This window comes from Anguilla anguilla, chromosome 17 (assembly GCF_013347855.1).
Source record: "Anguilla anguilla isolate fAngAng1 chromosome 17, fAngAng1.pri, whole genome shotgun sequence".
In the NCBI taxonomy this organism is placed as follows: Eukaryota; Metazoa; Chordata; class Actinopteri; order Anguilliformes; family Anguillidae; genus Anguilla; species Anguilla anguilla.
This window is the reverse complement of record NC_049217.1, coordinates 29,355,222-29,379,507: the sequence shown is the minus strand read 5'-3', so window position 1 is coordinate 29,379,507 and position 24,286 is coordinate 29,355,222. Positions and strand designations below refer to the sequence as shown.

Below are 24,286 nucleotides of genomic sequence, written 5' to 3'. Positions count from 1 at the left end.
GTCGGTTTTTCTCCGATGTTGGCGGGGGCGCTGGTGAGTTCGGCGGAAGCGCCGCACCTCTGTTATTAATACCTGCGCCCCGCGGTGGTCCTGGGCCGGCGGATATCGGGGGTGACGGGCATAATTCGCAATTAAGTTGGAAGGACAGATGTCTGTTTAGGGCTCTTCTGTGGACGTTTGAGTTTAGAGTTTGTCATTTGGAAAGGCTGGACTAGTCCGAGATCGGCAGTATGTGTCTCCGCATCTCTCTCTCTCTCTCTCTCTCTCTCTCTCTCTCTGAAGTCTTTCTTTCACATTCCCCCACTGTGACTGTGTCCTTACCCAAGCCTCCTCCCTCATGTTTCTACCATTTGCCACTTCAACTCCTCTCTCTCTCTCTGTCACTCTCTTGTCACTCTCCCATTCTGTTACTCTGAAGAAAAGCCACCATCATCACACAAAAGCAAAGAACAACACAGACAGACAGAGTGAGCAAGAGGAAGAAGAGAAAAGACAGAGGAAGGGAGGGTGGGGGGTAGAGAGAGAGAGAGAGAAAGAGAGAGACAGGTGGAGTCTTTGGTTGCCACGGCAACTCGTCCCTTATAAGGAGAGCAACGATATCGCGTTGCAAAGGTCAGCCTTAGAAGAGGGAGGGATAGAACAGGGAAAAGGGGGAGAGAGAGAGAGAGACGGAGGAAGGGAGGGTGGGAGGGAGGGAGGCAGGGAAGGAAGCGGTAGACCGCGTAACGGTGAGAGAGGAGAGGGAGAGAGAGACGCGGTGCAGAGCGAAACGACAGGCGACGATCGGCAGAGAAGCGGGAGAGCTCGCGAACGCACCGCGCCTCCTCAGGACCGGCGATCCGCGCGGGCAGAGAATGGAGAGAGGGAGGGGGGGGCAGGGAGGCGGAGGGGTGGGGGAGGGGAGGGAGCGGGCCAGCCCTGCCAGACCCAGCCAGCTAGTTAATTAGCGACTGTGCGATCCATTCATTAGCCGGGCTCAGGGAGACCAATAGCCGAAGAGTGAAATTAATGGTGTAAATAGCCACTGTGTGGCGTGCGGCTGACAGCGAGAGAGAGTGAGCGAGGGAGGGAGGGAGAGAGGGAGGAGGGAAAGAGAGAGAGAGAGAGAGGGAGGGGGGAGATACAAACGATCAAAGCTACGCGTGGATTTGATGGACCTGATGGACAGCTGGAGGGACTAAAGCCAGGTGAGAGTGCCCTGCAGGTGAGGCGGGGTGGCGGGGGGGGGGGGGGGATGCGGGATTGGGGGGGGGGGGTGGAGGGGGGGCTGCCGCGTCTCCGATCGCATGCCTCTGCTCGCGGTTGTCGGAGGTGACGGTGGCCGTGGGTACGGCATTTAGTGGGGTCTGCTCAGCGAGGGAATGAGGGGTAATGCAGCGGAGTGTGTGTGTGTGTGTGCCTGTGTGTGTGTGTCTGCATGTGTGTGTGAGCCTGTGTGTGTGTGTGTGTGTGTCTGCATGTGTGCGTGTGTGTATGTGCCTGCGTGTGTGTGCCTCTGTGTGTGTGTGTGCCTGCGTGTGTGTGTGTGTGTGCCTGTGTGTGTGTGCCTCTGTGTGTGTGTGTGTCTGCGTGTGTGTGTGAGCCTGTGTGTGTGTGCCTGTGTGTGTGTGCCTCTGTGTGTGTATGTGTGCCTGCTTGTGTGTGTGTATGTGTGTGTGTATGCCTGCCTGTGTGTGTGTCTGCGTGTGTGTGTGAGCCTGTGTGTCTGTGCCTGTGTGTGTGTGTCTGCGTGTGTGTGCGTGTGCGTGTGTGTGTGTGTGTATGTGTGCGTGTGTGTGTGTGTGTGTGTGTGTGTTAAACATCCCCCTGGCTCCACTTTTCTGTCACAGGCTGTGGTTCATCTGCATCAGACTGAGTCTCTTTCTCTCCCCCCTCTCTCTTTCTCTCTCTCCCTCCCTCTCTCTCTCTTTATCTCCCTCCCTCCCTCTCTCTGCATTTATGGATGAGCTTGTGCAGAAGTGTGAAGGTGTTGGGAGAAGGATGGATGGGCCGGCGGGGAGAGAGAGAGAGAGAGAGAGAGAAAGAGGAGGGGGAGAGAGAGAGGGCTGTGCATGGGTGCCAGCTCGGTAGGGGAGGGATGGAGGGACAGAGAGATAGAGGGAGGGAGGGAGGGAGGGAGAGAGGGACCAGGCGGCTGCAGCAGAGGCAGTGTAGAGTGAGGGCGCAGGCTGTGTGGACGCTGGGCTGGACCTCAGCCTACGCATCCCGTGAGAGCCAGACTTGCTGTTCGTGGCTGTGGATAACCGATGCTTTCTGAGTGCTGTGCCTTATCTGACCTGCGCTCTGCCGCTGTTCCAATGGCCTTCGGTTTGCACTTATCGTACATCACTTGGGATAAAAGCCGTCTGCCTAATGAAATGTAAAGCACTGTGATGACTGCGGGGTAGATCTGGATTGTGGTGTGGATGTGGCCCATGATACATACGGTCACGCTGTCACATGTACATACGCTCACATGCGCCTGCCTAATATGCATACATGCACTCGTATGTGCGTGCATGCTATGCAAACACAAACATGCATGCACACGCATATGTGCATACATAATATTTTTATGCACATTCATATCTAAATGCATAATGTGCATAGACAACTGTTTATACAAGTACATACACACATGCATACGATACAAACACACACATGCATGCAAACATAGATATACACATGCAGACATAGGTGCATTCATAATATATGCACACACACACACACACACACACACACACACAGACATGTACGCATGCGCACGCGCACATGCATGCACACACTTGCAGGCATGCATGGAGACACGTGCGTGCATGCATGCACACACACACAGACACTGACACACATGCACACACACTGACACACACGCACACACACACTGATAAGCACGCACACACACACACACACTTGCAGGCATGCATACAGACATGCATGCATGCACGTACACATGCACTCACACGAACACACTCGTACAGACACCTGCGCGTATGCATGTACACACACACACACACACACACACACACACACGCTCACTCTTACACATGAGCCGAAATGGAGCAAAGTGCAAACCGCTCACGAGAGCGTTCAGAAGTGCGGACTCCACCCTCTCTGTACGGTTAGCTTAGCTGGAGCGCAGTAGCCACACAGTAACCCGTAACCACAGTAACCACAGTAACCAGGCGGCGCACGCCACACTGACTGAACACGCCCTGTTTTTTTTAAAGTGTCCACAGAATGGAAGCGTTTGCAGGGGAACACAAAGTTCTTTGACGCCATAGAAACACAAGCCATTGTGAATCTGAGCAGTACAGCCCCCAGTCACACCCCCCCCCCACCCGCCTACCACTCTGACTGACAGCCTCTGCTTTAATTACATGGGCTGCAGTCAAGAGACAGACTTTTATTCAGTCGAAATTTACACCTTGAGTTTGAGTAGATAAACGCCTCTAGTCTGTTTCCCCTCCAGTTAAAACAGAATTTGTTCATTGGTTTTGGTGATGAACTCTGAACTTTCCAAAGTCCATCTGTGGGGGAAAAAAAGGAGTAACTTGTAGGCTGATGTTATTAAAGTAGAAAGAAATGTATCCTGTGTTGGGCCAATACAGTTGCTTCGGTCAGTGAGAGCAGGTGGTGCTATGCAGTAGATGACGTGTCCGAGCTCAGACATATTTTATTGATGCTGCGATTGTTCTGAAATGGAGAAGAGGAATCGCACCATGTGTATCCATGAGCATGGCCGCTCCACGCTTCTGGGAACGGTGCATCTTGGAGGGATTTGCGTGGCTGCGTTTTGGCTGTGGCGACCGGCCCACTTCTTGGCGGAGGCTGGTTTCGCCTGCCTACACTCTGTATGCTGACTAATGCAAATGAGTCACTGCTGAACGTCAGAGTCAGGGACTCCCTGCGAGCCGAACAGGGACACTGAGCACAGCTGAGTCTGAACACAGGTGTGCCTGAGCGCAGGTGAGTGTGAGCACAGGTGTGCCTGAGCGCAGGTGAGTGTGAGCACAGGTGTGCCTGAGCGCAGGTGAATTGAAGGAAACGTAAGAGAGTCTGCAGCCGTCTCTGAGCAGGTTTGGAGGTGCAGTCCTGTTTCTCTTCTTTTTAAGCAGAGCGTTGGCCAGGGGCTCAGTGTCAGAACAGGGCTCCCCGGCCAGGGATTGCTTTTATGTTTGCATTGACAGTGAGATGGGAATTACAGCCTCAATACCCCCTACACACACACACGTACAACACCTCTCTGGGCCAACTTTCAGTCTAGACCAGCGTATAAAATATTTACAGGCCTCTATTGATCTGTATGGGGTCTACCACCATTTTGGATGAGAGTTTGCTTTTTGCTTCTCTTCCAATGATTGATTTTTTTTTTTTTTAAATTAATTTTTTTTTACTGTAAGAGGGGAGGGTGTGTGCTGCTGTCTGATTTGTTGCGAGTGTGTTAGAGAGGTGGCAGGGAGAAACAAGGCTCCTTCCTCCTCGCCTTACTCCAAAATTCCCACACACCAAGGCCTGGATACAATCAACACTTACCCCTTAGAACTGCAGGTTTATTTATTTCAAAATTCAGTTGTCAGTTCAATGTCCGTGTTCTAGAACTCTATTGATTGTTACATCAGCATTAGAATGCTCAGTTAAGAACATTCCAATCACGTATTTGTGATCTTACATCCTTAACTTTGATTTACAATTAAAATCAACCCCCTCAAAAGATTGGCGTGGTCAACAATAGTATCTTGCCAAACCTTGTGCTTGCAAAGATAAAAAGAATGAACGCTTTGGTTTTGTAAGTCAGAGTTAAGGGGGAAATGTTGATTGAATCCAGGCCAGAGTTAAGGATGAATGATGACTGAATACGAACAGGAGCCCTGGCGCATATTACTCTGGCATTTCTACAAGAGTGCCTGGAACAACCGAGGAAAGAGTGTGAGGAGGAAAGAGCGTGTGGAGGAACTTCGCTCTCTCTGTCCGACGAAGTGATTGTTCAGGAGCCATGCCCCACATCTCAGAATGCCTTGAGAAGAATTGTAGGCAGATGATTCAGTACAAAAGAGATAAAACTTTATTAACTTTCTTTAAAAAAAAAAAAAAAATTTAGTCCAGGCTGTTTGTGGTAATTTTAGCTGAGGGCTAGTTTTTGCAGTAATTGGATTTAATGGAATGGCGGCCATTTTCTCTCCATCGTGCGTGTCCACCGTCCTGTATGCTCCGTTCTCCAGGGGCATTCTGGGAGGCTGGCCAACGTCTGAAACTTCGAGCCGCCTAATTCCATTTCTGCTCGTCATTTAATTCCATCACAAGGCAAAGCCAGCTGATTGTGTTTGGTAGCAGTGGGTTGGGGCTGGGGGGGGTGGTGAGGTAAGGGCAGGGGTGGGGGGGGGGGTGGAGTGTTGTGTTTGGTTTTGACGTAACGTTCTGTGCGCAGTGTAAACACGCCTCTGCCAGATGAAGCAATTACAAACAGCAGTGAAGAATAACGGCATCGTTACCGTGGTGATAATCACCGCAGGCTTCCAGGAGCGTTCTTCTGCGGTGAAGGGAAGGGGGGAATCGTGCTCTCCCGGCTGCAGCGTGCCTCGTGTAGGGGAGCTCAGATCTCCCTGGCATCTCAATGTCAAGACAACCTCTGGTGCGGGGGGGGGGGGGGGGGGGGGGGGGTACGGTACGGTTGTATGCTCTCCCCAAGAGGACAGTCACACCTGTATGGTCTACTAAAATTTGACAGTGGGGGGTTGGGGGGGGGCTGGGGGAGGGGCACTCTGAGACTGAATATATTTATGCGTTTTTTTCTCTCACTCTTTCTCTCCCGTTCTCATTCACTCTCTCCACCTCTTGCTGTCAGCAAAGGTGGTTGGCTGATGTGGAAGTATAACCCTGTTGAAAGTATAACTCTCTCTCTCTCTCTCTCCCTCGTTCTCTCTCACTCTCTCTTTCCCTCGATCTCTCTCTCTCCTCTCTTTCTCTCTCTCTCTCCCCAGCAACAGCCGAACTACTGGAGCTTTAAGGTCAGTGCTGTAAGTGACAGTCTCTATAGTCTCTACGTGTCGTTCTGTCTCCTCTTCCACAGGCTCACACCTGCGTCTGTGTGAATGCTCTCTCTTTCTCCCTCTTTCCCTCATCTCTGTCACTGTCTATCTCTCTCCCTCTCTCTCTCTCTACCTCCTCTCTCTGTCTATCTCTGAATTGTTCTCTCTGTTACTGTCTCTCCCTCCCTCTCTCTCCCTATCCCTTTATTTCTCCCTCTCCATCTCTTTGTCACTGTGCGCGTGCGTGCGTGCATGTGTGCGTGTGTGTACATGCGTGCATGCCTGTGAGCGTGCGTGCATGTTTGTGTGTGTGCGTGCATGCCTGTGAGGGTGTGTGTGTGTGTGTGTGTGTGTGTGCGCGTGCGTGCGTGCGTGTGTGTTTGTGTGTGCGTGTTTGTGTGCATGTGCGTGTGTGCATGTTTGTGTGTGCGTGTGTTTGTGCGTGCGTGTGTGTTCGTGTGTGCGTGTTTGTGTGTTTGTGTGTGTTTGGGGATGATTACTGTATGGCGTGTTGCTCTCATGTCCAGCGCACGGTGCAGCGGAGTGTGACTGAAGCAGCTCTGACTGCACGGCATTGTGGGATTGACATCCAGGAGGCACTGAGCACGCCCTTGAATTTGCATGGGGAGGGTGTCAAGCAGACTATTTGCATGCTGTGAACTTCTGTTTCAAAATATATTCAGGCAGAGTCGACACATGAATACTGGGTGCAGAATTAAGACTTTTAATAATTTTTTAACCTGCTGTTGTGCAAAATTGAAATGCCTTCTGTTTTATTATAACTGCATCTGGCGTGGATGCAGAACAGTGACAGTGAGCGCTTGCTGAGTTTCTGTCAGCAATTGTGGTAACACTTTCTGTGAAGCAAACGCATACTGTAATAATGCATTATAGCTGCATTTACAGTGCCTTATAATGCTTTTGTAATAAACACTGCTATAGGCAGTCATGCCTACTCATAGGCAGTTATAACAGCCTTTATAATGTTACATCAATCATTGTTGTGCAGCTATACGGCATTCTATGTGGTGGCTTCATAGAAAGTGTTATCGTAAACTTCTCTTTCGTTATTCCCCATCATCTTTAAGAAACTATTGCTCTTCTGCCTGTGGGCTGCCTGTCAGTTCGAGTGCTGGGCAAGCATGCATTGCTTACCCACCACTGCTTCATAAATATTAATATTACCCACCCCGGCTTCATAAATATTAATCAGACTCGCTGGGTTCTAAATTCACTATCTGTGATGAAGTGGTTGAGGTTTCCCCACCTCCTTGTGTACTCTGTGAGAGTTGATTTAACACTGAGGATTTTTACTGTGTTAAGGGCCCATCTGATATGATGTTATGGCACAGTCCAGAGCAGTGCATTGTGGGAGAAAGCAGTGTAATCAGCGGTGCGTATGTATGTGCACTACTATGTCTGCACTGCTCTGTATACATCTACACTCCGCTGTAGCATTGCCGGATGGCATAGTTCTGTACTGGTTACGAAACACGTATTTTAACCAACAGGTTGCCAGTTCAAATCCCATGTGGGGCATTGCTTCAGTGTAGTATACGTCCCGCGGTATAATTGGATAGTAAAAATGTAAGTTATTCTAAATGAGCGCTAAACAAATGAACTGACTGCTTTCTCAGGCTTGGCTGTCAGGCGCTTAGATCTAAAATAACAAGCGTTGCAGGGAAGGATAGTGTGTTTGAGCACCGTGCTTTCTGTGTGTGATCATACTCACATTCCCCTGAAACCAGTTTTTCTTTACCGTTCTGCCTTATGCAAATGAACATGCTGCAATAGCTTGTAATAAAAAAGATAATATCAAGAAATTACGGCACTTTACAATATACGGGCAAAGATACTAATTGCTTTACGCTTTAAGATGCTTCAGTGTATATTGCGGCGAAATATATTTTTCGCTACGTTTTCCCAAATGTTCGCATATTGACAGTTGACAAAAGAGGGAGTTCCTGTCCCTGGATGCTGATTCGTCAGCCGGCCTCCCTGGCATTGCCGATATTGGTGGAAATGGCAAGGCTCAGTGTAATGGTCGTACATCAACATAATATCGCCGGTCCTTCTGCTAGCATAAATATCCTCCGTATCGAAACATCGTGAGCAGTCAGCCGCAATAAAAAAATGAAACCGAATCTTAAATCTCATAAAGCCGAGTTGGCTGGCTGTCCAGGCTGTAAAAGTGCACTGTCCGTTTTTTTTTTTTTCCCACTCATCGGTGCCTGGAGAAGAAAACTTTGAAAACAACAGCTAAGGACAAAATGGATTAAAAGTTCTGAAAGGGAGCTCTAGTTGCTTAGTCAGCGGGTAACTTTGGAGTGTGTGACTTGTAGCCCCACACAGTTTTCTGTTTAAAGTGGGTCTTTTATATTTCTGAGCTTATACGGGTGTCTGTGGATGGATCCATTTTGTGTAGCGCGCCCCATGGCTGGGCGGGCGTTGGTGATATATTCCGCGTTCTCATTCAGTAACGCCGCGATGTTTCAGTGCAGCGCATTGCTGTAAGGGGTTGCCAGCTGGTGTCCCTGCCTCCCCACTCTTCTCTTCTGCTGACATAAACTATGGGACTTGGTGGTGAAGTACGAGCCAATCTGGCGTCCGCTGGTATTAGCATAGCAGCACGTGATGCGGGGGACTTCCTGCATCGGTGCATGCTGGTTCTTTCCATTCACGGTTTATAAATGGATGACGGGACGTTGCTGTGTTCAGTGGGCGAGATGAGAGAACGATTACATCACTTCCTGATCAGCCTCTTGTGCAGTGCATTCTGGGAACACACAAGTCTCTGGTTTGTGGTGCAAAAGATGTACTCCTTGTAGTAGTTCCGCTGTAGAATTAGTTTCAGTACAACATCAAGGTTGGAATGCAAAATCATCGCAATTTTGAGACATTTTGGTGGATGAGATTAATTAATCCTTGTGTTCTGAAAATAATTTGCTATGATATGTCGTGATGATGATAGTTTGCATATTTCCATGCAGAAAACCTCCATCAGAGTTTTGGGATTTTTAGGGAGCTTCTTCTAACATAACATCGCAGTCCTTTGCGGTTGCAGGTGTATGACGTCATTATTTGTGCTGTGAAGGCCAAAAAATCCTTACTTCCGCAGGCACTCGCTATTGTTATGTTTAAATGGTTATGCTGCCCCTGCTGTGTAGTGCGTGAAACATGCGGTACCTGGGTAAACCTGCGGTACCTGGGGAAACCTGCGGTACCTGGGGAAACCTGTGGTACCTGCGGTACATGGGTAAACCTGCGGTACCTGGGGAAACCTGTGGTATGTGGGGCATTGGTGTATGTTGCATTAGTGCAGGCAGCAGGATTTTGAAATCCCCCAGTGCCATGCCTCAGCTCCATCCTAGGGCCTCTCCTGGGGCCACAAACATAGAAAGCGGGCCCCCCTGTATCCGCGACTGTCTCCTTCGACTCCTCCCCCTCCTCTCAGCCTCCCTCCCAGCAGCCTCTGTGTTTTTACGCAGCACTGAAATAAAAAATAAAAAACATTGCTCTCTCAACCAGGGGTAGGAAAGAAGAAAAATATTACCACAGAGATTGCGGAGAGTACATTTTTGAATCGGCTCGCTTCAGTAGTCAAGCTCTGCGCCTAAGAAATCCTCCCGGGCTTCCAGGGAATCACTGTTTTCTTAAAATAAATAAATGGAATTCATTTATTTATTTATTTATTTATTTATTTATTTATTTATTTGGCGGGCTCCCCAGCGTCCGAGGCAGCTTGCAGAGCCTCAGAAGATGCTGGTGCAGAATTCCGATTAGCCGAGCCGAGGCTCTACCTGCATTTGTATTCTGCGGCGGCTGCAGAGGACTGTGGGAAGTGCTGTATTTAGAGACAGGTTGCTGTAGTCCCTCAGAGCTGGCCTGGGCTTCTGCTTTTCAGCCCTTTAAGGCGTGAGGTCACAAATGAGCAATTAGTGTTCTAATGATGATGTCACAATCGCCTGCCGGTGATCGAAAGCAACGGAGTTCTAGAACACCGACTTAGAATTTTGAAAAAAATAAATAAATAAAAATATTCCAAAAAATCTACTCTTCAGAAGGTTAAAAAGCAGGGTTAGGCAGGTCTTGCTGCTAATTGGAAATATGTTTGCCTGTTTTACATTGTTATATATGATGATGATGATGATTTTTCTCCATTTTGTTTTGTAAAAAAACGAAGAACTTTCGTAATAAAATATAGATGGCTTCTTCACACAAGGTAGGGCCAAGCCTGAGCTGCATACAGGGGCCCTTGGGCCCTGTAAGACACCGTTCGGCCCTCTGTGAGTTAGACCGAGATGGACCATTGTGCACAGAGACCGACCGAGCCCAGTGCCAGTCTGTGGCCGTGTGTTCTTCATCAGCACACCATTCCAAAAGGGACCTCCCCTTTTTCTCACCTTTCACCCTAAGTCGCATCCGTACCTTATGCAGCCCCGGTGGGAAAGGGCCATTTATTCTCTTTTATTAATAATAACCACGCGTGGGAGTCGGATTGGTCGTGTCGGAGCCGAGCTCGGTCTGTGTGCCAGAGGAGAGAAAGAAAAGGAGAGAGAGAAGCAGTGAGATTGAGCGATATCTCATATCCCCCCCCCCCCCCCCCCAGAGGCGTACTCTTCTGGTAATTGCAGCCGGCTTGTGTTTTGGGAGCGGGCAACGCTTTCTGCTGTTGGCGGGGGGGGGGGGGTTTGAAATGGTCCTGGGCAAAACCTGCAGAATGGTGATTAGAGGGTGAAGGAGGAGGAGGAGGAGGGAAATGTAGGAAGAGGAGGGGAGATGAAGAGACACTCCATTTTGAGAGGGGGGTACAGACGAATGTGGCCATGTTCTTAAGAAAAGTGTGGGAAAAAAAGATGAGAGTAGTATGGAGTGAATTAGGTGGAGAGAAGTAGTGGAGGAAGGTGGGAGGGGTAGGGGTGGTGGCGGTAGGGGTGGGGGTGATATTGGTGGCTGTAGTGTTCTTCTGCAGTGCTGCTCCTCAGCGCTGTCTCGCTACGGTAACACCGGTGTAACTGTAAAACTGTAAACACCTGGTGTACACTCACAGTGACTCTGCGGATCCGTCCCCCCTGGGGCAGGCCTTCACAGGCGCTTCAGACTGTGACCTCTGACCTCTGACCTCTCGCTCGCAGCGGGGAGCAGATGGGCCTGTTTGTGACTTTTGAAGGGAAAAGTGGTGATAGGGGCTTGAATTTACATAATTACATAAGCCACCCACACAATCTTTAATTATTGGGCCTAATTAAGAATTCTTTTTTTTTTTTTGCTGTCAATGTTTCAGTAAGCTTTGTTCTATGCACAATCAGTTTTTAACATGCATATGTACTATGATATGCATTTGAAACTGAGAGGTAAGTTTATAAATGTGATCCATGTAACTACAGTATGCTCTTGAATTGACCGAAAACCTGTGTGAAGCACAAGCTTATTCAGCTGGAAATTGTAAGCAGGTGTTAACACTTACTGCAGTTCTGGGTAAACCCAACACCTCTGAAGATGCTCATTAAAAATTCTTCCTTTGAAAAAGTAAGGCCACTCTTCTGCTCTTGATTTACATGAGAATATGCTTGTTGAGAGGCTTTTTAAAAAAGATTCTGTCTAGTGACCTCAGCCTTTTCGAAGGAAGATGAGTGCTCATTTATATTAACCTGAGGTTTAAGAGATTATCATAGCTGTGCTCAAACCCTAATGTACTTATTACTTTGATAAATTGAATGAATACTTATACGCTGAGACTATTTAAAATAATAATCACAGTATTAAGCACAACACACAAGCCATATCACAGACGCTTGAATTCCTGCCCGCTAGCCATACTCACTTAGTTAGCCAGTGGACACGAAGAATAGATTCTAAATTCTAAATCAGTGTTCTAGAACTCCCATTTCTTTCAATTCCCAGCAGTGATTGTTACATGAGCATTAGAATGTTCAGTTAACAAATATGTGATTGGAATGTTCTTATCCTACACGCTAATGGGTTAGCCTTGCGTGAGCCAAGTCACATTAATGAAAGTTAATAGTGCGAAAAGGCCAGTTTAGATCATTCTTTTGTATGTTTTCAAGATGAATTTTGCCCAGTGTGCCAATTGCCAAGAACATCTGTTGAGGGCTTCTGTGATCTCAGAGATGCTGAGAGATGGTCAACTCCAGAGTCTGGAGTCAGAGATCTGGAATTGTATCTGATCCACAAACTCTTAGCTCATTGTTATGAAAATTTAATTGTCTTTAGTCTTCTTCTGACATTGAAGGGAAAAAATCGTCTGATCTCATTTGGAGTTTTGGATCGAAAACCTCAACTGCCATAAAATCTCAGAATATTAACAAGCTGTTAATTTTTATTAATTAGGTGCTTTTCATGTTTCAGAGCTGGGGTCCCTAGTCTTATCCAGAAAGGGCCAGTGTGGGTGCACACACCTGATTCTACTAATCAACCGCTGGAGTCGTTGCTAAGCACGCTGATTAGTAGAATTTGCAGTTCAGGTTGGAATGAAAACCAGCATACTCGGTGGTCCCACAGGACCGAGTTTGAGAACCACTACTGTGGAATGACACAACTATTCACTTTGATACAAGCAGAGTTCTTGGATATTGACTATAAGCAACACAGTACACAGCAATGCTCTCTGTGAAGTCAACTCTAGCAGAGCTTATATCTATGAGAAATGCTCCATCGGAGGTTATTTTACACTTAACATTTTAACTGTGTTCAGTCACTGTTGATAATTTGTTGAGAAGAATGATGTCGAATTTACTGTTGTGTGTGTATACTGTATGAATTCTGGCTGACTGAAAATAAATAAGATATCAGTGAATGAAACTATATTCTACATACAAATTGCGGGTGAATTGGGCCTTGGGTTTTTTTTTTTTTTTTGCTGAGTAAATCAATTTCATGGCTTGTAAGCATGAAGCCTATTTAGGTTTCATTTGCTCTTCAGACATGTGAGAGACTCAGCGAACAAGTCCTCAAGGTTTAAGAATCGCAAATATGTGATTAGAATGTTCATAACATTCTAATGCTGATGATGCAACAATCACCGCTGGTAACTGAAGGCAAGCCAGGAGTTCTAGAACACTGACTTAGAATTTTCAGCAACAACAACAACAACAACAACAAAAAAAAAAACATTCCAAAAATTCTACTCTTCAGCTTGTCCTTCTTTTCCTCTCTTCTCCCATCTCTGTGCGCCTGATACAGCTTTTTACACGCTTGGCTCTCAAACCTCCCCTGCGGGACGTCCCAGTCAGACATCAAGCAGGTGCCGAAACGTTATGCCGACCTCACTGGGGTCCCGGGCGGGCTTGTGATCTGCATCGATGGGGCTTGGTTCTCCGAACGCAGTTTCATGTACAGTACATTCAGTCTGAGGTGTAGTCGGAGGAATTCCATGCGTTCCTGATATTTAGTACGTGAAAACTCCACTGCATGTGCTTGTCTTTTTCAGTTTCATGTTTTTTTTATTGACCCCAGACAGTTTTTGTATGTGATGCAGGTTATTTGACATAAGACTTTTACAAGTTGCTTTGGAGTTACCTGGTGTAACTCCAAAATGCTCCTGTGCCTGCTGCTGTAAAGTTGGCTTGTTGTCAGAAACTCCTGTAAGCATCTAAAATATCCTTCATTGCACACAAAAACGGTCTGGGCCAATTTACTTCCTTTTTTATTCCCTAAAAATGTTATTTGCAAGCTACATCTTCAGTGATCTAGAGCCAATGGCTTCCATGACCTAACTTGTCACTGAGTAATTTCAAGGTAGATAGAATGATCGATGGCACCCATCTTGTTTGTTAAATTCCTTTTTTTTAAAAATTTATTTGACCTCTTTTTATTCCATCATTGGCACTATCTATATTTAGCTGAACAAAGATGCCGAAAGCGACAATATTAATTATGAAATGTGGTTGTGCTTTACCCCACGGTCTCTCGATAAACAATTGCTTTTTTAGAAATGAATTCTACTGATTTTGTTAAAGTCATGTTGTGTTAAGCCCTAAGGCTTTTGTATTGTTCCAACAGAAAGTTGCTCTTGGAGGTGGAAGCTTGTCAGGCTTAGCAACAGTAGCAAAGAACAACAGGAATTTTGGCAGGGCTTGACAAGGGGTGACTCATAATCTAATGTGTTCTCCCTGGTGGATTGTGGTGTTGTCCCTCTCCCCCCCCCCCCTTTCATAAATGCACACACACACACACACTCATCACATATTTATTAAATCTGGACTTCTGTCTCTTTCTCTCTGATTCTCTGTCGAGAAACATCAAAGGCATTTGGGGCCATTGTTCCAAAGAATGCACCACAGCACCACGGCTACAGTGTTTGTGACATCACACACGCAAACGAACAGAACAAACTTCTGTTCTGTTTCAGCTGACCTCACACCTGCCAATCTCGCTTATGTTCCATCAGAGTGTCAAACGTTAGTCCATGCAGTTATGGACATAATTCAGATGTTAGCACATGTAATGAGGTAATATAAAATAGAGAGCCTTAGTCCATAATGCAGTATTGTCCTACAGAAGGACTGAGTTCTCTGTGCTAGTTTCTTATGTGCTGTGGAATTGATATTTTAGCCGTCGGGTTCTATGCCTGATTGTTACACAAGGCTTGGTTTCTGTCGGTCTGTCTGTTCATCTACCTCTCACCCCACAGACTGTGATGTAAAATCTGCATTGACTCCAGCAGTTCAAGAAATTTACCTTGTCTATAAAATATAAAACATACGCCCAGGCTCACAGCCTGAGTGTGTGTGTGCTTCATGATTAACTTAATGGCTCTTTTGTCATAGATTTGATTTAATAGCTCCCCTTCAGTACGACACTTTGCAAACAAAGCATTGTTTAAAAATAATGCTTTGTTTCAATTATGTGTCAGTTTTTAATTGATGCTAGCTTATCTTATTGTGTGCATCTTGTCAGTCTTTCTGAAAGAGCCATGTGCTGTAACATCCATTAGCACATTATAATGATTTACATATTTATCGTTGGTGATAATTAATGTAAATGTACTTGGAAAAAAAAAAAACAAAAAAAAACAAATTCAAAGTAGTGAATTTGCTGTAGCAGCAGAAGAGCTTGGTTTCGGTGCACGTAATACGGTATTTTTCAGACGTTTTCTTCTCAAACTGCCGGGAAAGGTCACTGTGATGATAAATCAGGGATGTCAGACGGACGGCCCGCAAAGCGACTCAAACGCTCCCGTGGGTGAATCCTGGCGTTCTGCTTTTCGCTCTCCTGCTGGATATTCTCGCCAGGAGGCCAGTTCCTATGGGGCGGTCGAACCTTTGGCCGACTGGCAAATATCAAACTCGTAATGATTTCGGAAGGAATTCTTTTTCTCTCTACCCCCCCCTCCCCCCCCCCCCCCTGCCTCCTGCTGGGACCGTATGGCTGGCTTCTTCTGGGGCGGGGGGGGGGGGGGGGGGTTAATATGATCTGTCATTTTGGTCTTTTGTGGGGGTTCTTACTGCCTCGTCTTCATCCCCCCTCCCTCCCCTTTTCTTTCTCTTTACTTCTTTCGCTTAATTGGTTTCCTGCCCTGCTCTCGCTCCCTTGGCTGAATCCTTGAGTGTTTGGGTTGTAGGCGTATGTGTGATAATGAGCCAGACGAGCAGGGTTTTATCTGAGCAAGGAGCCCCCCCTGCCCAACCCCCTCCCCCCCCTTCTCATGGGGAAACATCCCATCTGCAGAGAGATTAGAGGTCGTCTGTAGTATTATTTTCCAAACAATTTTCATCCTCGATTTTTTTTATTAGTCATAACAGTTGGTCCATCTCATTGCTGGAGGATGGTCGTTGGGTAGATTAGCTTTGCCATTGCTTTGCCATCATAGAGCGTAGGGCATTGACCTGGCCTATGCTTACTGTGCGAACTGGACTTGATGTTCACGGCTATAGATAACTGTTACGTGTTATGAGTATTGTACCTTATCGGACCTGTGTTTCGTAGTTGCTCCAGTGATCTTTGGTAATCCACTTATAGTACATCGCTTTGGGTAAGAGCACCTGCCAAATGAAATGTAATGCACTTTAATGTAATGGGGCCTCACCACTATTCCTGGACCTATTCCTATCCTCTCCAGGGCATGAGGTTTGGAGACTTCAAGGGTCTTCAAGGGTTGTGACTTTAAATGGAAAACGTGAGGTTCACTGTGCTGCACTGTGGTCTACCTTGGCAACAGACTACACCCATACAAGAACACACACACACACACTCTCTCTCATACACACTCTCACACACACACACACACACACACACATCTCCCCAGGGGGGGCTGTTAAGCCAGATGTGTCACGGGCGAAAACGTCTCATTTGCGGAGAGAGAGGCGTGCGGACATCGAGCGGCTCCATTCTAAAGCCCCGCGTGAATCGTGTGAGATTGTCGGACCCTGGCTGGAGATCTGCAGGGAGGCTTTCTCTGGTAGTAATCGTCCGCACGGCTATTTGTGGCTCAGCCAGAACAAGGAGTGCTTTTCAGTTTGAGCACATGCCGTTTTCCGATTCAGCCCTGCACAAGCGTAATTCCACCTTTTCTTCTTTTTTCTTTTTTTTCTTTTTTTTAAATGGGGATGCCGTTTATAGTCCTTCAGTTTCTATGGGCCTCGCTCCCTTACCGGAATACGTATAGAGGTGTCAACACACGCTATAACATATGGATGTGTCAACACACACACTCGCCTGAGGCTGGAAGCGTACTCAAATTTTATTGCGTGCGCTACGTGTGTGTGTGTGTCTGTGTGTGTGTGCTACGTGTGTGTGTGTGTGTGTGTGTGTGTGTGTGTGTATAGTGCGTGTATATATGTGTGTGTGTGTATATGTGTGAGTGTGTTTAGTGTGTGTGTGTGTGTGTGTGTGTATATGCGTGTGCATGTGTGTGAGTGTGTATAGTGTGTGTGTGTGTGTGAGAGAGACATTGCGCACGTACTCGTCTGCGCTCTTTGTGTCTGACTGGGGGGTTTAAAAGGTGCCCCCACTATGGGGCAGACCAGCACCTCTCTTCAGCTGATTCCGCCGTCCTTTCTGGCTTTCTTAGCATCTGTCACGTCACTAGGGATAAAATGCATACTGCCCCCTGCAGATAAACGTGGGTATTGCACCTTGCAGACTCGTAGCGTTACCAACTTAGGACGTGCACAAAGAGCGCGAATGCGAAACGACCCCAGGATACGCACGACGCCAGCGTTGCGCGTGCGTTCCAGTAATTAAAATCAAGCGTGTTTCCATAGGCTGTGGGTTTTATGGACCGACCCAGGATGGGTCAGTTTCCCTGTTTTTCCCACCCCTCCTGTTCGGGAGGTTCCCCTCGATAAGTTTCCGGTGCTTCCGGATGACCGCTGTGACTGTGTTGCACGTGGACGCGCTTGCCTCCTGAATTTTAAGAATGGAATTTTAACGGGTCGCGGCGTAGCTAAATGGGTAGGGAGCCGGGCCTCTAACCTGGAGGTTGCGGGTTCGATTTTCAGTTAGGAAACTGCCAGTTGTACCCTTGAGCCAAGGAGCTAAACTTAAATTGCTTCAGTATATCGCCAGCTGTGTGAGTGATTACTATGTACAAATGGAAAGAGGTGTGGAGGTTTGGGTTTGAATTGATCGAGGATCCACTGAGACGTGCAGGCGGGCTAAGGCTTTGGAGTTCTATGAATTACTGTGTGTGTGTGTGTGTGTGTTTGTGCGTGCACGCAGTGGAGACCGAGACAGAGAGGAAGTGTGTGAACGTGCTATTGAGTGCGAGTGAACTTCTGTTTTATTGCGAAGTGGCAATTTTAATTATTTAATCGCTACTTTCCAAGAATAGAGCACAATATCTGTGGAGGGAAATAATGAGGGAAGTGGCATTGTGCCTTTTGTGTTTATTCATTTTTTTCGGGGGGGGGGGGGGTGGGTTTGGATCCACGCAGCCCTTAGCGTGTGTCAGCGTGCATTGTGGGAGCTCGTTACCTGCGTCTCTGTCTGGAGGAACATTCTGGACTGTGAGGGGTTTTTTTTGAAAGGCGCTTCATTATACAAGACCAGATCCACCCGGGACGTGCCCCACAGGAGAGATGCCTGGCGGCCAAAGCGATCTCTGGGGGGACGGTCCCGGGCTCCGCTGCCAGCTGCCTGTCCGTCCCGTCCTCTCAGCATGTTGGACGTCCACCCTGAGAATCCTATATTTAAAAAAAAAAAAATAATAAAAAAAGAATCGGTTGGTTTGGAAGTTTTCGGGGATTTTTGCCGTCATAGCGCCTCAGCCTTTGCTGCGTGTGCTGTGAGTGAGAAGCGCTCACCCGAGCTGAGATTTGAACCCGCGCCTCTCACTCGCCCCAGAGGCGCCAAAGACGAGCGCGTTACCGGCCAGCCGAAGGCGAAATCGCGAAATCTCCCTCGGCTGTGGTTAACACCGTTATCTCGCACCTGAGGCTTCCATCGCCAGTGTTGTCACGGTAACCTGCTACTAGGCCTTAGCTTTACCGAAACCTCCCTGAGCTAACGGCTACCTAGCCCGAGCTACACCCGCTGTACTTGCCCCCTCAGGTAGAGCCACACCCCCCTACCGCCTCCGCTGCCCGCTCAGGAGTGGTCACAGCCCGGTGTATCCGTGCTAATCTAATGGAGCTCTATGCAGCTCTGTCAAGATGCTTTTTGTTTTGTGTACCCCCCCCCCCCCCCCCCCCCGCCCCTCCCCTGCGGCAGTGTGATGATCTCTTTCCCCTGAATGCCGTGTGGGATGGTTCCTCTGTGGGATTTGTGCTTGCGTAGTGACATCATAGGATCTTGGAAGAGTGGACTGTTTGTCTCTCTCTCTCTCTCTCCCTCTCTTTCTCTCTCCCTACAGTTTTTCAGTACGATTGAATGAATCTTTTTTCCTCCTTTATCTCCTCTCTCTCACACACTTTTTCTCTTGCTCTCTTTCCGTCTATACCTCTCTCTCTTGTTCTCCCTGTCTCACTCTGTCTCTTTCTCACTCTCTGTCTATCTGCCTGAGTTTCTCTCGCTGTCTCTCACTTTGTCTCTCTCTCTCTCTCTCTCTATCCCCCTCTGACTCACTGTCTCTTATCCTCATGCTCTCTCTCCCCCTTCTCCCCCCTCTGACTCTCTCTCTTTCAATTTTCAATTTTTCAATTTCAAGGTGCTTTATTGGCATGACATGCACTGTGTTGCCAAAGCAAGAGTTACAAAGAACAACAGTAATAACAAAAAAATCTACTCTCTCATCAGTTCTCTCTCTGAGTGACTTTCTCTCCCTTCCCCCCTCTCTCTCTCCCTCCTCCCCCTTCTCTCTCTGTATCTCCCTCAATCGCTCTCTCTGTCAATTCAATTTCAAGTTTCATTTTTTCCTCACTCTCTCCCCCCCTCTCCTCTCTCCCTCTCCCCATCCCCCCTCTGTCTCTCCCTCTCTCTTTCTGTCAATTCAATTTCAGTTTAAATTTTTTTTCAATAAAATTTATTTTTAAAAATGTCTCTCTCTCCCCCCCCTCAGACGCGTAGCCCCCGGCACTCCCAGTCCACGCAGTCGGGCCTGGCTGACCAGGCCGCCAAGCTGTCCTTCGCCTCGGCCGAGTCGCTGGAGACCATGTCGGAGGCAGACGTCCCTCTGGGGTTCAACCGAATGAACCGCTTCCGGCAGAGCCTGCCCCTGTCCCGCTCGGCCAGCCAGACCAAGCTGCGCTCCCCAGGTGAGCCCCAAACCACACACCCCACCCCCTGTCCCGCTCGGCCAGCCAGACCAAGCTGCGCTCCCCAGGTGAGCCCCAAACCACACACCCCACCCCCTGTCCCGCTCCGCCAGCCAGACCAAGCTGCGCTCCCCAGGTGAGCCCCAAACCACACCCCCCTCCCCCCACCCCCTGTCCCGCTCCGCCAGCCAGACCAAGCTGCGCTCCCCAGGTGAGCCCCAAACCCCTCCCCAAACCCCCCGTCCCGCTCCGCCAGCCAGACCAAGCTGCGCTCCCCATGTGAGACCCAAACCCCTCCCCCCAGCCCACCCCCTGTCCCGCTCCGCCAGCCAGACCAAGCTGCGCTCCCCAGGTGAGCCCCCCCCGCCCCCCACCCACCTTACCCCAAACCGTCCCGCCCGTCAGAGGAAGGAGAGAAGAACGCAGGAAGCTGGCAGGAACAGGCCGTTCGGCCGGGCCTGTCTCTCGCCGGCTGTCTGGTTGCCTGTGAGCCCCCCGAGGGCCTGTGCCTCAGGTGCCTGACACGGCCTCAGCTCTGTGTGAAACGAAATGCTTTCCAAACGCATCACACGAAAAAAAGCCAGAATTCTGGTGTTTCAGGGCAACGTGGGAAATTTAACCGGCACGCAGATTTGGACGGCGTTCTGGTGCCTGAGGGTCCTCACGTGCAAATAAAAAATTTATCACAAAAAAAGACAAGTGAAATTCATATCCCCCCCCCCCCTTCTTGCTGCATCTTGTCCCGCGCCCAGCGAGTAATTTGGATGTGTTCCATACGGTACGTGACTTTGTTTTGCATGGGACCCCCCCCCCCCGCCCATAAAAAACAGGGTTTTGCGTGATTAACTCCCAGAAATCCCGCCGCGGCTGTTTGGCGGGTCTAAAGAGCAGGCGCAAGCAGTGCTGCCGGGGTTTTTTACGGCAGGTACGGACAGACACATAAACCCCACTGCCGTCTGTAACACTGCTGGGCGCGAATGAGAGAGCTCTGTCAGCCCTGTAAAGACCACTATAAAACCAGGAGGACTGTGATGGATGTATACAGTAAGAGTGCAGTAGTGTAGAGCTGTGTGTATGTGTGTGTGTGTGTTTGTGTGTGTGTGTGTGTGTGTGTACATACACACTACTTATCTCTGTGCTTTGGGCTGTGTGACTCATTGTCCCTCTCCCTGTTTTCTTTGTCCCACTCTCTCTACCTCTCCTTCTCCCTCTCTCTCCCCCCCTCCCCCTGTCTCCCCCTCTCTCCCCCCTCCCCCCCCCCCCCCCCCGCCCCCCCCAGGCGTGCTCTTCCTGCAGTTCGGGGACGAGACGCGGCGGGTGCACATCACGCACGAGCTGAGCAGCCTGGACACGCTGCACGCGCTCATCGTGCACATGTTCCCGCAGAAGCTCACCATGGGCATGCTCAAGTCGCCCAACACCGCCATCCTCATCAAGGACGAGGCGCGCAACGTCTTCTACGAGCTGGAGGACGTGCGCGACATCCAGGACCGCAGCATCATCAAGATCTACCGCAAGGAGCCCATCTACGCCTCCTACCCCGCCGCCCACCTGGCCAACGGCGACCTGAGGGTGAGGTCACGTGACACCGCATGTTCTCTCCGATTGGCTCGTGTGCCGGTCAGCCACGGGTGCTGTGCTTAGCTTAGCTTAGCTTGCAAACAGGTCTCTGTTATCTTCTTCACAAGCAGAGCTCAGCTGTAGGGTCTTGGGTGGCCCTGAACAGGAAAGAACTGGGGTGAAACGATTGCGGTCTGGGTGTGTGTGTGTGTGTGTGTGTGTGAGAGTGTGGGGGTGTGTGTGTGTGTGTGTGAGAGAGAGAGAGAGTGTGAGAGAGAGAGAGAGTGAGTGTGTGACAGAGGCAGTCACGGACTGGGTGGCCGGGGGGGGGGGGGGGGGGGGGTTGAGGGGTGGAGGGGTGGGGGGAAATGCTGGCGATCACAGCCTGGGGAGCTGGCATCAAAAAAACTATTTGCACTGTGAATGCTGCACAATTTAAATGTTTTTCTAAAAAAAAAATTTTTTTTTTAACGTAATTTAAACCTGAATTTCATGACCCAGGAATGGTTGTGGCCCTAAACGCATAGAGCGTTTCTGCCAGCGGGCGGATCAGTTCACAAACAGTTTGCTCTTTGCAGAACTTAGTCAGAGTTAACGTCAGTGACGTTAATGAGTCTGGGCGTTAATGAATCCGAGTCTATCAGGAGTAACAGCCTGCTGAGCACTCTGCTTTACTTCAGACTCTCTTAGAGTTTCCCCTGAAGCCATCCATCCATTAATCCATTATCTGCACCCGACCCTGAGCGGGGTCGCGGGAGGTGCTGGAGCCTATCCCAGCATGCATTGTGGTGCATCGGGCGAGGGGCGGCAACACGCCCTGGACAGGCCGCTGACCTATCGCAGAGCACCGACACCATTCCCTCACACGCTCATACCTGTGGCCAATTTAGAGTCTGTGGGGAGGAAACCGGAGTACCCGGAGGAAACCCTCGTGGACACGGGGGGGGGGGGGGGGGGGGGCATGCAAACCCCACATAGGAAGGCCCAGGTGGGGGGACTTCTTGCTGTGAGGCTAAAGGCAGCAGACCTTGGTCAAATACGGTATTTGTTTTGGATTCAAATACTTTTCTCTACGCTTTACTGATCTTGTCTGGTGCATTGGAACCAATGAAATACTCTCAAAAGGTGCAAGCCCCGCCTTCTGGTCATTTTGGCAGGCTCAATTACATCAGGCAAGATCGATAGAGCACAGAAAAGTATTTGAATATAAAACAAAATGCGTATTTGACCCGGGTCTGAAAGGCAGCTACTTGCGAACATTCGGTTGCATGTTTGGCGCGCCGGTTGTAGTCGACGGCTGTGGAAATGCTGTAGCAGCCTCGTCGTTCAGAGACGGCGCGTATGTTTCCAGGTCCGCCCGCTCATGAATATTCAGAGATCGACCGGGGGGGGGGCTCGTCAAGTTGTGACAAGAACTCTTTAGAACTCTCCGTACGGCGAACCGAAGGCCCCAGACTGGCCCTCTCGGCGCATCCTCGCGGACCAATTAGCATTTCTCGCGGTTGAAGCTGAGCCAGGGTAGTCTGGTCCAACTTCCCCTCCATAAAATAAATGCTGGAAAGGCCATGCAGCATATTTTTTTTTTGGCCCCGTCTCCATAACCCAGGGTAAAATAAATAAGCCCGTGTCGAACTTGTTTCTTCGGCAGTCGACAAACAGCAGATGCAGTGGTGATTCAGTTTCTGATTTTCAAACCGATTTGGAATGTGCGAGTGAAAGAATGAACGAGCAAATTAATTAATTAAGGAATTTGTTTTGAACCTAAGAATAAACATGGAAATTAAACGGAGAAATGTAAAACGAGACCGAAAATTCAAAATTCAACAGCACGTGCAGAAATAGATAGTGTATTAAAAAAGGATTAACATTGATTAGTCGATCCTGAAACAGCCTTCAGGTGCTGTTTAGATTTTACGATAAGTGACAGTTGTTCTGATGAACAAACTGCTCCCGTCTTTAAGAATACGCTGCAGGTCTCCAGATGATTTTGGACGAGCTCGCAGTCGCCTCCCTTCCTTTTTCGGATCATTAATGGAGACGGATTCCTGCCGCAGTTTGTTTATTTAGAGCGGAAACTCTGTTAATTATTAATATAATAATTAATTATTATATTATTCTGATAATATAATAATTAATTATTCTCGAGTCGCGTCCTCCGGCTCTCCGAACGCTTCGGCGGCCAAACGGCTGCACGCGATTCGCCGTCTGAGATCGAGGGAGGCGGCTCAGGTGTGCATCTGTGCTCGGCTAGCTGGCCTGGCAGTCCGGCCTTCCCAGCGACAGGTGGTGACACGGCACATCTGGACAAAACCGTGCTGGGAAGGTGCAGGACCCAATCTGATTTAATCCAGAATTAAAGACAAGCCTGCACACTGAAAGCTTTTCTTTATTCCAGGCTGGGCCTTCTGGCTTATAGATTGGTAAGATGTGAAGAGGGTCAGAGAGTTCTCAGCAACTTGCAATGCTGTTCCACTTCTTTGCAATGTCAACGTGGAACAATTCTTGAGTATTACTTCCTGCTAAGACTTAAACATTCACTTCTGTCCAGTGATTGTGCAGAGGAAGGTTTAGGTGGTATTCTATAGTTATTAGACCTGCTGATGTGCTTTTCCGCTCGTGGGTCAAATTGGGCCGAATAATTTCTTGATGTAAAACGGTGGTTCGGTCTGCAAGGATCAGGTTCCATTTTTATTTTTTTCAGTGGTGAAACCGTCCCCCCCCACCCCCCCCCCCCCCCCCATAGCATTCATCTCAGGCTTGGACCATTATGCGCTGTAATTAAATTGGATCTCATAGATCGCCTTCTCTGCCGTCTTGATTGCTTTCGCTTCCTCGTTTACAAGTCGTGGGCTTTTTTTTCTTTCTTTTTTTTTCGGAGCTTGATTTCCCTCGGTGAGCCTCGAGCGAACGTCGCGTGGAGTGGTTCCTCGTCCGCGGCGTTGCCCAAAGACGCCTCATCTGCCCTCGTTACGCGGTACGGACAGAGCCCGGCTCTTCAAGCGGCGACGTCCAGGGTTTCGCACGCCTCCCCGGCGTTGAATTACCCTGATCGCAGAGCGCTAATTG

General features: G+C 48.8%; 1 protein-coding gene across 6 annotated transcripts in view; it reads left to right on the top strand.

The window, feature by feature from the left end:
- The window catches only part of LOC118216765 (SRC kinase signaling inhibitor 1-like), a 144,765-nt gene that overhangs the window by 75,985 nt on the left and 44,494 nt on the right, over nucleotides 1-24,286 (top strand). For 2 of the 6 annotated variants that reach the window (XM_035398226.1, XM_035398225.1), the window contains 3 exons: nucleotides 5,958-5,993; nucleotides 19,465-19,660; nucleotides 20,940-21,232. In XM_035398226.1, coding sequence (XP_035254117.1) covers nucleotides 5,958-5,993; nucleotides 19,465-19,660; nucleotides 20,940-21,232 — 525 coding nt within the window. Of the gene's footprint in view, nucleotides 1-912; nucleotides 1,188-5,957; nucleotides 5,994-19,464; nucleotides 19,661-19,693; nucleotides 19,729-20,939; nucleotides 21,233-24,286 lie in introns of those variants that run through there. The other 4 variants (XM_035398228.1, XM_035398227.1, XM_035398224.1 and 1 more) reach the window with 4 other exon arrangements.